Source organism: Pseudorca crassidens, chromosome 15, assembly GCF_039906515.1.
Source record: "Pseudorca crassidens isolate mPseCra1 chromosome 15, mPseCra1.hap1, whole genome shotgun sequence".
Taxonomy (NCBI): domain Eukaryota; kingdom Metazoa; phylum Chordata; class Mammalia; order Artiodactyla; family Delphinidae; genus Pseudorca; species Pseudorca crassidens.
In genome coordinates, this window is record NC_090310.1 from 65,588,472 (window position 1) to 65,601,057 (window position 12,586).

Consider the following 12,586-nt stretch of genomic DNA (forward strand, 5'->3'; position numbering starts at 1 on the left):
GGGACAAAAGTGAACAGAGAGCCTCCCACTCCCCCTACTCTACCCGCCTCCCCCCTCCACACACCTCCCTCTCACCTCCTGTGGTTCCCTCTCAAGGGGTCCCACCTCTAGCCAAGAGAGTCACCCATCTGCCCAAGTAATGGTGATACAATAGGATAAGTATTATTACCAGAGCTTTTTTCTTAAACAAGAAAAAGACAAACTAGGCTGATATCTTGATAAGATTTGAGGGGCCTGCTACCATGCCACCCCACTCTCTGTTCACACCGGTGTGGGAAGTTCTTGTTCTCGTCAAGTCGGTGGAGATGGGAAGACCAGTTTATTACGGCAAACGCATGTCCATGTGGCACGGCCCCTACAGCCCCCAGGCTGTGGAGTACGGGAGGAGGGCTCTTCTTGGAGGCCCTGAGGACCTCACAGAGGAGGTCGCCCCACCCAAAGCCTGGAGGATGGGCAGGATCTCCACAGGTGAGGCAGCAGAGGACTGGACAGGTAGTGGGGACTAGGAGGTCTTTTGAAAATAAAATGGACGCTATTTGCTGATAGATTAGACACAGGGGTGAGGTTTCTGGCTTTTGTAACTGTGGAGCAATAGATTGACCTCTGTAGCTCAGAGATGTGGGCTGGAATATTGATCTGGGATCTTTGGTGTTCAATACGGTAGCCACTAGCCACATGTGGCTATTTAAATTTATATTAATTAGAATTAAATAAAATTAAAACTTCAGTTCTTCTGCCGCACTAATAACTAGTCGCTCATTTCAAGTGCTCAATAGCCACGCGTGGCTAGAGGCTCCTGTATTGGACAGTGCAGGTACATAGGACATGTATGTCATCACAGAACGTTCTGTGGGACGGCTTGAACGGAGGTCTTTAAAGCCATGAACCTGGAAGAGATCCCTTCGGGTAGTGATTCTCAACTTGGCAGTGCATTGGAATCACCTTGGGATTTCAATTTAAAAAAAATACTGGGGCTTCCCTGGTGGCGCAGTGGTTGAGAGTCCGCCTGCCGATGCAGGGGACACAGGTTCGTGCCCCGGTCCGGGAGGATCCCACATGCCGCGGAGCGGCTGGGCCCGTGAGTCATGGCCACTGAGCCTGCGCGTCCGGAGCCTGTGCTCCGCAACGGGAGAGGCCACAACAGTGAGAGGCCCGCGTACCGCAAAAAAAACACAAAAAAATACTGATACCCAGCCTTCACCCCCAGAAATTTGGTTTTAATTGGTCTGGGGTGACTTCTGAACATCAGGGTGTTTTAAAAGTTCCCCAGGTGATCCTAATATGCAGCCCAAGTTGAGAAGCACTGACCTAGGACCAAAATAGAGAGAGAAAGACAGAGAGAGACAGAGACAGACAGACAGACAGAGAAGGGGAGGGGAGGGGAGAGGAGAGGACCCAGGGGCATGCCGACCTTTAGAGCCGGGTGGATGAGGAAAGGCCGCCAGCAAAGCAGGCTGAGAAGGAACAGTACACAAGGTAGGAGGAAAACCAAGAGAGTGCAGGGTTCTGGAAAAGAGAGAAGAGTGTTTCAAGGCAAGTGTTTGTATGATCTTGCTACTCAAAGTGTGGGCCTCAGACCAGTAACTCTGGCATCACCTGAGAGCTTGAAAAAACACAGAATCTAAGGCCCCACCCCAGACCCTCTGAGTCACAATCTGCATTTCATCAAGATCCCTGAATGATCCATATGGACGTCAAATTTTGGGTCAAGTAATGTTGGATTTGGCGACATGGAGGTCATTGGTGATCTTGACAGCAGCTTCAATGGGTGACGAGGCAGAGGCCATGCTGGAGCAGGATGAAGAATGGGGGGAGCAGACAGAGAGGGTAGGCGACACTGAGCCTAAGAAGGGACATGTCCTCTCTCGTAACAGGAGAGAAGAAAGAGAAGATACCAGATTTGGGGGTGGAAAGATGGGAGTTCCCATTTAATGGCTCTTTTCATGGATTTTCTCAAAGACTGGGGGAGTAAACAATGGGGGGGGGGGACAGGAGGCTGGAGTGTGACAGGCTTGTCTCAGAGCTGCCCGGGTGAGGATGAGGCAATGGCAGCAGGGGGCAGGGCACGCCTGGCCCTTCTCTAAGATGCAGCCCCTCTCTCCAGGACCCCCCGCGGAGCCCCTGGAGCCCACAAGGCCCCTCCCCACACTCCCCGTCCGCAGGATCCACTCACCTTCTGAGAGGAAGCATGAGCGCCAGCCCAGGCCCCCTCGGCCGCCCCTGGGGGACCGGCCAGCCACACCAGGCGCCAAACCCAACATCTGTGACGGCAACTTCAACACGGTGGCCCTCTTCCGGGGCGAGATGTTTGTGTTTAAGGTAGGACCTCAAGGCTCCCCTTCCACTCCTTCCCCCACCTGGGGCGGGAGAGAGCTGCTGCTCTGGGATTAGGCCTGCTGTGGGGCCTGGAGGGGAGCTAGCCCAGTGGCCAGGTCATGAGGTCTCTTCCTGGTGCTGCTGGGTGAATGGACTTGTTTCCAAGAGGGAGGCGGGAAGCGGTGACCCTGCCCCTTCCTGAGGGTTAACGGTGGGGGAAAAGTGCTGGAGACCGGCCTCCACTCTGTGACTCTGAGAAAGTCACCTCCCTTGTCTGGACCTCAGTTTCTCCATCTGAGGGCTGGGAGGGTCATTTCTCTAATGAAGGGTGTGTGCAGATCAAAGGAGTCATGGCTGTGAAGATGTTGGCTTGGAGTAGGGGCTGGCACAGCAGTGGCTGCATCTGTCTCCGGATCCTGCCAGGGCTGGTTCAGAGGACTGCCTGACAGGAAGCTGGCCAGGCTACATCTTGTCCCCTGGTCTGTTCCTGTCCCTCTAGCCACGGGTTGCAGGGTGGCAGCCTGCTCAGTGTGTTGCAGTTGGGTTCTCAGGGAAGCAGGCTCTGGGACAGTGTTTGGGATGCAAGATTTTGACCAGGGAGCACCTCTGGGATCCACATCTGTGGGAAGGAGGGGAGGGAAGCACGATGGGGCAGGAGAAGATAAGCAGCAACTAGACCCACTGCAGACCCGGCCACGCCCACAGCGAGTTCCGGAGCTAGAATGGCCCGTCAGAGTTGTCCCGTGTTGGGCCCCAAATGGCTGAAACTTTATTCAGTCAGTGGGTGAGGGGGCATGACCTTGGGGGAGCTCTCTGGAGCTAGGCCATCCCCAGCGAGGTTGACAGTTGAAAACTGCCTGCTGACCACACTCCCGGCCACCAGCACAAGAGGCCCTCCGCTGACAGCGTGTCTCTGTCACACTGGCTGGTTGTGGAGAGCTGCCCCAGTCACCTTGTGGAATTCTCGCCAGCAAGCTTTGAGCTCTGACCAAGAATCAGGCGACAGGGGTCAGCCCCAGTCCTGCTCTCACTGCGTGGCTCAAGGAGAGTCACTTGGCCTTCCCTAAGACTCTGTGTATCTCAGATCTACTTAACAGGAGTTGTGAAAGTCAAAATAAGGTTTAAAAAACTGGATGTGAAAGTGCTTCGTAAAACACCTTAAAAAAAAACTTTTCTAGCTTTTGTACCTTTTTTTTTTTGGCTGCGTTGGGTCTTTGTTGCTGCGCGCAAGCTTTCTCTAGTTGCGGTGAGCGGGGGCTACTCTTTGTTGCGATGCGCGGGCTTCTCATTGTGGTGGCTTCTCTTGTTGCAGAGCACGGGCTCTAGGCACGTGGGCTTCACTAGTTGTGGCATGCGGGCTCAGTAGTTGTGGCTCGTGGGCTCTAGAGCGTAGGCTCAGTAGTTGTGGTGCACAGGCTTAGTTGCTCCGCAGCCTGTGGAATCTTCCCGGACCAGGGCTTGAACCCGTGTTCCCTGCATTGGCAGGCGGATTCTTAACCACTGTGCCACCAGGGAAGCCCCTGTACCATTTTTATGAATCATGTTCATTCTTCTGCACCCTTGGATCCTCCAACTGAATGGTTCCTAAGCAAGTCTGGGTTTTATCATTCCCATTCACACATAAGAAAACCGAGGTCCTAGGAGGTTACAGGCCTCGCCCAGACTGCCTACCAACCAAGGCTGCAGTGGGACCAGGCACCAATTTGAGGAGGAGGGCTTTTTTCACATTCTTGGCCTATTGAGCTGCCATTTACTTAACATTGACTATGTGCCCTGTACTGTTCTAGGCACTTCACCTATAATCTCTCATCTGACCCCCACTATTACCCCCCTTTGCAGGTGAGGCTCTTTAAGTACTGAGCCCCAGGTCATGCAACTGTAAGAGGAGGAAACTGAATTCACACCCGGGGCTTGGGGGAATTTCCACGGCTTGCTTCCCACAGACCTTACCCTGCTGGCTGGAGCCAGCCGTGAGGAGGGCACTCTGCCCGGGCTCAGTGACCAACCCCTGCTTCCCACCAGCCTGGGGAGGGGCCCCGCTGTCGTCGGTGACTCTCTGCTGCCCTCATGTGGTCATCCCGGGCCCTGCATCATCCCTTCCAGCTCCCCGCGACGCCTCCTCTGCCCACCAGGCCTGTCTGCTGGCTCTGTCTCATGGCCCCTTGGGCAGCAAGAGCCATCAGGACCCTTATGTGAAGAGAGTTGATGGGCATTTTATCTTCCTCATTGGGCTTTGAAAGATAGAAGCAGACATCAGGGAGGGTTGCAAGGCTGGGCCCAGGGGAACGTGTTGGCTTGTTGGGGCCTGAGCCCCAGGGCCAAGATCACTGGGTTCAAAGGCTATGCCCCTTTCTTTCCTTGCCTTAACCCCCAGGATCGCTGGTTCTGGCGCCTGCGCAATAACCGGGTACAGGAGGGCTACCCCATGCAGATCGAGCAGTTCTGGAAAGGCCTGCCCGCCCGCATAGACGCAGCCTATGAAAGGGCTGATGGAAGATTCGTCTTCTTCAAAGGTAACGTGGCCTGTGCAGAAGGACCTGGCACGCTTTCCTGCCCTTCTCGGGACCCCCTTTTTCCACCTGTAAACTGGAAGAGGCAGGGTGGGAGGCAGATGAGCTGCAAGGGTCCTTCTAGCCCTAACAGAAACACTGCCATCTGACAGGACAGATCCCTGCAGGCAGAGAAATTAAGTCAGGGAGTGACTGCTGAGGGTCTGTATGTGCCGAAGTTGGTGGGGTGACAAGCCTCACCCCCACAAAGTATAGGGAGGTGCAGACAACTGAAGACCATCCAGTGCTCCATGGAAGGCCACGCTGTGAGTTCTGTAAGAGCCTGGAGGGGGGGAGGTCACGCAGGCTGCAGAGGCCAGGGGAGGAGGGGAACTAGCTGTATGGCAGGCCCACCCTGTGCTAGGTTGTTTCACTTCGATTATCTTGACTTGGGCCAGGCCTCAGAAGAGTAAGATTCAGATAGTGAGGAGTGAGAAAAGCATTCCAAGGGGAAGGAACAGCATGGGCAAAGGAGTAGTTCAAAGGGCTTTAGAAGACCCACCAGACAGCCCTGGAGCCCCACCGGAGAGCTGTGAGAAGTGGCCTGGAAAGGTAGTTTAGGGGAGAGTCCTGAGGAGCCCTGGCTGCCCGGCCGGACTGTGGTCTTAACCCATCAGGGCAATGCTGGAAGTTCACTGTTTGTTTCTGAGCAGCAGAGAGCCAGAGGGCAGGCGGCAATCCAGGCAGAGGCAGGAGGCCGTTTCTGAGACGGCTGCTGGAGTTGAGGAGAGCGATGTCTGTAAGGCCTGTACCAGGGAGGAGCAGTGAGGCTAGGAGGCTGACAAGGCCTTGTGAGAGGCTAAGTGCTGAGAGGAGAAGGAAAGAGAGGGTGATGCCACCTTCTTGGGGACACTGGGAGGCAGACAGGTGGTGAGGGAGGGAGCCCCTGGGGTGGAGAGGAGGAACTCCGGAAGCCGACCTGGAAATGCCCAGAGGACGGTGGGCAATCAGGTCCTGGGCCTGGTACCCAGGTCCACTGGGAGAGCGGCAGCCTCAGAGTTGGGTGTCACTGGTAGAAGGTTGGGGGAGTACTAGTGTGTGTGTGAAGCCGTGAGAGGCTGAGGTCACCCGGAAAGGAAAAAGGAGCAAGTCACACGAAAGGAAAAGAGGGTGGGGCACGGAGCCTGGGCAGCGTGGGGCGAGCTGCCCAGGATCTGAGACTGGATTCTGGCTTCTTGCCCCCTAAGCTCTGCCTGAGCCAAGAGGCCTCAGCCTCCTCCGCCACAGGGATCAAGCAGGACCAGGGCCGTCTCCCCCTGACACTGGCTCCATGAGTGACTTTGGTCCCAGTGGATGATGGGCAAGTGGCTCTATCCACAACCTCCAGCATGAATGACCGAGGAAGGCTAATCCTGGGTTCCTCTTGGCCACAGGTGACAAGTACTGGGTGTTTAAGGAGGTGACGGTGGAGCCTGGGTACCCCCACAGCCTGGGGGAGCTGGGCAGCTGTCTGCCCCGAGAAGGCATTGACACAGCTCTGCGCTGGGAACCTGTGGGCAAGACCTACTTTTTCAAAGGCGAGCGGTACTGGCGCTACAGCGAGGAGCGGCGGGCCACGGACCCTGGCTATCCCAAGCCCATCACCGTGTGGAAGGGCATCCCCCAGGCTCCCCAAGGGGCCTTCATCAGCAAGGAAGGATGTACGTAAGAAACCGGCTGGGTTTTGTGAGGGGGAGTCTGATTTTACGTGGGTCTCACCGGGGCCCACGGGCATACTCTCAAGGTATCCAGGTTTGGGAAACACCGCCTGGTGGTAAAGACAAGTGCCTCATATCGACCCATGTTTACACAGTAAATTAATCCTCTCTTACCAGCGGCCAAGTCACAATTTCTCATCTGTAGGGATCATTCGCAATTGAGAGATGTTTTCATAGACTGACTTCATTCCCTCAGACAGCATTTCTCAAACAGTGGTCCTCAGGTGTACTCTAGGAGTCCCTCAAGGTAACAGATCTGAAATGATGGATGTGGTGGTTCAAAGGTGCTTTTTCACAGGGCTTAAAGATAAGAGAGAAGCATTTTCTAATTATGAGACATTTCCTAAGCTCCTCCTGGAGGCCAGGCTGACTCACAGCCTCTCCCTGCTCCGGACTAGAAGCTTCTCAAGAAGAGGGGCTGGGACTTACCAGGTGCAGAGTGGCTATCCATGGCTATTTGTTGAATCCATCTCTGCTCATCTGGTCAAAAGCACAGACCCTGGAGCCAGCCTGGCTGGTTTCATATCCCACCTCCACTGCTTACTAAGTTTTAGCTGTTATCATCATTATTATCTTGTTGGGGTGTTTTAGTTTTTATGGAATGTCAGGTGTCATTCATTTACTCCACAATAATTGCTGAGAGCCAGGTTGTGTGGGAGGGCTGGGGATGGAGCTTAGAACAAGACTTGCCTTGCATCCCTGGTTCGCAGTCTAGAGGCAAAAAACAAAGTGGCAACAAATGCAATAAGGGAAAGCATTTGCCAGAGAGCATCTAGGGAGAGGGCCATGTGAGAGAGGGTCGTCAGGAAGGGCTCTCCAAGGAGACGTCACCGGTAAGAAAGCCAGCAGCCACAGGGGCAGAGCTGCTATTTGGTGGCTCTCCTGTGTACCTGATGCTTTACACACATGGTCTCACTTTCTGGGGAGCCTCAGAGACAGGTGACATCAAGAACTTCAGCCAATGAAAATCCCAGCCAAGGTGGGGAGCCGGCCAATAGGAGAGTGTGAGTTGCTCTGGGTCTGTGGACTGGCGGGGCGATAAGGCTGCTGCAGGAAGCCTTGTGGTGGTTGCCAAGCCCTGCTGCCTCTTTTCCTTCCAGCCCCTCCCCCAGCAGGGTCCCAGCGACCCTGCAATCTGTGTTGCACAGTCACGTGTGCCAAGCCAAAAAAAGTCCATGATAACTGCGAAGAGGTGGTGCCCTCCGTCAACGGGAGAAATCTTTCTCCCTGCCTCCCTTGGCTCAGGCAGGAGCTGGCTCAGCCCTAGAGCTACGGAGACAGTGCCATCCAAGCCTTAAGTTGGGGGCTTGATCTGACTCACATGGGGGAAGGGCGAGGCTATGGGCACAGGATGGCAGAGCTGAGACCCAGGGCTGAGAAGAGTCCTGTCTGGGAAGCACAAAATGAGCTTACCAATGCTACTTCCAGCCCCTCAGTGGCTTCCCAGCACCTTTGAGATGACAGGGTGGGCTGCTCCAGGTCCCAGGTGCCTCTCTGCAGCTGGGCAGGTCGTCCTCCACGACCAGCCACACCACTTGCAGGGTGTGCAAGGCACCGCATGCCTACCTCCAAGAGTTCCAACACGCCCCCACCACGTCACGTGCCCACCCGCCTTTCAGAGCTCCCCTTGGGCTCCTCCCAGGTGGGAGAGGCGCCCCTCCTCCACGCTGCCACAGCACCCTGGGCCCTCACGCTGGTGCAGAACAGGTGCAGGGAAGTGTCTGGGATGGTGATGATGGGCCGTGTTTCTGCAGATTACACCTACTTCTACAAGGGCCGGGACTACTGGAAATTCGACAACCAGAAACTAAGCGTGGAGCCAGGCTACCCGCGCAACATCCTGCGTGACTGGATGGGCTGCAACCAGAAGGAGGTGGAGAGGCGCAAGGAGCGGCGGCTGCCCCAGGACGATGTGGACATCATGGTGACCATCAACGACGTGCCAGGCTCTGTGAATGCAGTGGCCGTGGTCATCCCCTGCATCCTGTCCCTCTGCATCCTGGTGCTGGTCTACACCATCTTCCAGTTCAAGAACAAGGCAGGCCCTCAGCCTGTCACCTACTATAAGCGGCCAGTCCAGGAGTGGGTGTGAGCAGCCCAGAGCCCTCTCTGTCCACTCGGTCTGGCCAGCCAGGCCCTTCCTCACCAGGGTCTGAGGGGCAGCTCTGGCCACTGCCCACCGGGGCCAGCATGGCCCTAGGCCAGGGGTCATGTAGCCGAAGTGGTGGTGCATTGGCCTAGGCTGAGCATGGGGCAGGGAGTGATGGCAGCTGTGCCCCAGGGTGGGTGTCTGGCACCCAGCTGCCAGCCTTCTGTCCTGGGTAAACTGCTCCCTACTCAAGGGAATAGGCCAGGCCCCATCAGGAGGCAGGGACCATGCCAGGAGGAGGCCCGTGGTCACTGCGCCCTGTGGCGTCCACGAGGCACCACAGCGCCATCTGTACCTGGCTGGACCCAGCACCTTCTGTGGGAAGCCAGCGCTAGCGGTCTCAGCCCCATCTGGGAGATGCCACCAGTCCTGGTCCCCCATTGCCAACACCTGCTGGTCAGATGTCCCCCCACCCCTACCCCACCGTCCTCCAAGGCTACAGGACCCCTGCTGCCGACACAGTGGGCAACAAGCCTAGGTTTCCTCTGCTGGCAACAGCAGATCCCTCAGGAAACCTGCTCCACACGTCAGGGTCTCCTGAGACCCAGGATTTAGGGTCACATGCTGCAGGCAGGGCTGTGGCCCAGCTGGGTCTGACAAGGACCCAGCTGTCATGTCGTGAATATTTCAATGTCCTGTCACTATTGTTTAAAGTCCCATTCTGCAAAGGCTGCTTGAGGCTTTAGGTGAATTAGAGGTGACTGTCTTGGTGATGAGGCCAGCCCTCCCCCCAGCGATAAGGACCAAGGTGCTGTTAAGGCCACTCTAGTGCCCAGACACGCCAGGAGCTGGGCCCCGCTAATGAGGCTGAAGGGCTGGAGCAGGAGCTGACCCCATCTCGGAGGCTGATTTGAGTTTGTAGCTGTCCTCCACTCTCCCGTTCCTCTCCCCATCCCCCAAGTCCCTGGCCCTGCTCCAGCCTGTCGCTTGTGGCCTGAGGACTCAGCCTGACTAGTGAGGTGAGACGGAAATAGCTCTGGGCCAACATTCTCACGGCCTTGGGTTAAGGGGCCCAGGGCAGCCTTCTGAAGTGCTCAGAGCCCACACCCCTAGCTACCCTGAGACCACTTCAATCTCTCAGCCCAGAAGCAGTGTTTATACCATGAGCTTGGCCCCTGCTAACCCAGCTCTCTGGGCCCATCACCCTGCATTGCTCTTCGGAAAGGGGCAGCCACAACTGGTAACAACCCCAAGCCTAGGGGCCCGCCCCTCACTGTCTCTGGCAGGAATTCCTAGGGCTCTGCTTGCCTCACTCCAACCCAGTAAGAGGCAGCCCTGCTTGTCACTACGGAGCCGGAGGCAAAACCAATGGGTTCAACTATGTCCACTGGCTCCCTGCCAAATCCAAGCAGAGGTGTCAGTCTCCAGGGTGCTGGCAGGGCCTCTGAGCCTGCATGGGCCTTGCCCCCACCCTGTGGCCTCTGGGCTTTGAGTCTGCTTAACCTGTAGCAGACAGGGACTCTGGGAGCTGTCTTGAGCAAAATCTCTCATCCCAGAGACACCTATATGGGTCCACTGTGTTCCCTGTCATCATCCTGTTTTTTCTCATTTTGGCCAAGGGCGGGCTCCCTGGGGCGGGTGGGGAACAACTGCAGAGATATTAGTGATTCATAGGTTTGTACAGTGTTTTATACTTTGCAAAGCACTTTATTAGCTCACCCCTGTCCGCTCACATGTAACTCATGCAGGCCCTGGGAGGCCAAGGGTAACTCTCACTGTGCCCGCAAATGAAGCACAGAGAGGCTGTTACTTGCCCAGGCCACCCAGTGGGCTTGCTAGACCCCTCTAGGGTCCAAGATGAGATCAGAAGTGTCTCTTTTATCCATCTTTTCTTGGCCTCCCTTCTCCCCTTCCGGGTCCCTCTCCACTCCTCAGGTTGGTGCTCTCACTTCTTGAAAGCTCTAGGCCCCCCAGGCTCCCCACTGGCTCCTGGTACTACCGAGGTCAGCTGAGAAAGAGCAGGAGATGGAGGCAGGCAGCCCAGGCTGCAGATGTGAGGGATGCAGGGCCAGGCCCAGAGAGGGCTCAGCCTGGAGCCTTCCAATCATGGATTCTCCTGCCTTGTGGTCATCCGTTTGTCCATCATCCCAGGACAGGGCAGACAGAGGGGCAAAGCACTGGAAGCCCCAGAGCCCAGCTTCCCCTCAGTCTGGGGAACATCACAGCATTTCAGTGTCAGTCACATTTTAAACTGATCAGCCTTTGTATAATGTTTTTTAAATCATTTCTAAATAAAACAAAAATACAGAGTGTGTCATTTCCCTGGGATGTGGGAACAAGGATCAGGTTCTGGGTGGCCTTAAGAAGCTTCTGGGAGACAGGGTGCTTTGCGGTGTCTGGGAGGTGCCCCATGCATCTCATCTGCCGGCCCAAAAATCAGATGCCCCCTCTCTCCAAAAGGCTGGCCCTGGAGGCCCTCGGTTACTGGGGTCTCAGGAAAACAGCCAGATAATGCCAGGGTGGCACCCAGGATGGCGGAGCAACCCCTCCCAGGAGAGGTATGGGCAGGTTCACTGTGGCAAGGTCTTTTCTCAAGTCAAGGCACATGGTGCCATGACCAAGGACAAAAGCAAGAGCCCAGTTCTTGGCAACAGGGAAAAATGAGGTGAGATTAGGTCAGCAGCCTTGGGGTCTTCTTACCAAGAGCCCTGGCCTGGTTCTGGAAGCCAGTGACAGGAAAGGCTGCCCCAGCACCCAGACGGCTGGAGAAACTGTGGGGTGGGGATGAACACGAAGGTCTGAGCTGGGCTGGGTGCAGGCTGAGAAGCCAACGAATCTGGGGTAGCGAGAGGGGCCAGAGGCAAGACGGTGTCCCAAGGCGAGGCTGCGGAGGAGGCTTTCTTCCAGTCCCCAGCGAGCTCCCCGACTCTCCGCGCGTCTCCAGGGTGGCGGAAGGTGGGGAGAGACGACAAGGACCCGAGCAGGAGAGGCGTACAGGATGACGGGAGGCGGCGGGCGGTAAGGGCGGAGAGCGACGAGTCAGTACCAGGAGGTGCAGACGATGAGGAAGCGCACGTCGTCCAGCGGCCCCCAGGCTCCGGGCTCTGGCCAGGGCCGCACAGGGCCCTCGGGCGCCGCGGGCGCCGCGGGCGCCGCGGGCTGGGGTTGGGGGTGGGTCTGAGATTGGGGCTGGGGCTGGGGCTGCGCGGGCTGCACTGGCTGCGCGGGCTGCACCGGCTGCGCGGCGCCCTGGCCACCGCTCAGCTGAGCTCCCATGTTCTGCAGGACGAGAGGCCCGTCAGGTACGGGACGGGCCGCACGCCACCCCCGCCCCGGCAGGGCCCGACCCTCACCTCGCACCGCCCGAGCCGCCGGTCAGGAGAATCCCAGAGCCGGCCTCCGCTTCCGCTCGCCTGCGCAGCACCGTCAGCAAGGACTGGCGTTGTGACGCCACGGCGAACGAACCCCGCCCTCTGACCGCCAGCGAGGAAGGTTTCAGGGCACAGGGGCGGGGCCCAGCAAACCCGACCCACCCACCAGCAGCCGGCCACACCCGCCCGAAGCCCCGGGGCTCCGCCCCGCGAGCAACTCGGAGACGCTTGGAGCCGCCCCAGCTACCCTCGCCTCTCCAGCCCGGCTCCGCACCCACCCAAGGCCCTAAAGGAAAGGGCCTACCGAGATTGGTCTGAGGCGGTCCTGGGCACCTAGCAGCCAGGCCAGCAAACCTCCATCCACCCTGGGTGAAAGAGGACAAGACTGCCCTGTAGCCAGGTGCCCCAGAGCACTTCAGGATCCTCACACTGGCCTAGGAGAGAGTTGAAACAGACTCATCTTTGAAGCCAAAAGTATGAGGCTGAAGTTGTGTGGAAAATGGGAGAAGTACAGTGGAGAGTGCTGCTTCCTCTTGTCCTGGGATGAAACCGCCCATCTGGTGA

General features: G+C 57.1%; 2 protein-coding genes across 3 annotated transcripts in view; one reads left to right on the forward strand and one right to left on the reverse strand.

The window, feature by feature from the left end:
• The window catches only part of MMP24 (matrix metallopeptidase 24), a 46,137-nt gene extending 35,177 nt beyond the window's left edge, over positions 1–10,960 (forward strand). For both annotated transcript variants that reach the window (XM_067707935.1, XM_067707936.1), the window contains exons 6-9: positions 2,105–2,319; positions 4,691–4,829; positions 6,239–6,505; positions 8,317–10,960. In XM_067707935.1, the coding sequence (XP_067564036.1) occupies positions 2,105–2,319; positions 4,691–4,829; positions 6,239–6,505; positions 8,317–8,654 (959 nt within the window). In that variant the 3' untranslated portion in view covers positions 8,655–10,960. The remainder of the gene's footprint in view (positions 1–2,104; positions 2,320–4,690; positions 4,830–6,238; positions 6,506–8,316) is intronic.
• On the reverse strand, positions 10,338–12,171 carry MMP24OS (MMP24 opposite strand). Its single transcript, XM_067707942.1, has 2 exons — positions 12,005–12,171; positions 10,338–11,930 (listed from the first exon to the last, which is right to left on the reverse strand). Exon 2 carries the CDS (start codon positions 11,925–11,927, stop codon positions 11,691–11,693), a length of 237 nt encoding a protein of 78 aa, XP_067564043.1. The 5' UTR covers positions 11,928–11,930; positions 12,005–12,171; the 3' UTR covers positions 10,338–11,690.
• Between the last annotated feature and the right edge of the window lie 415 nt (positions 12,172–12,586).

Excerpts from the sequence above, each read along its gene's own strand:
- MMP24OS (XM_067707942.1), bottom strand. The coding sequence starts at position 11,927 with ATGGGAGCTCAGCTGAGCGGTGGCCAGGGCGCCGCGCAGCCGGTGCAG.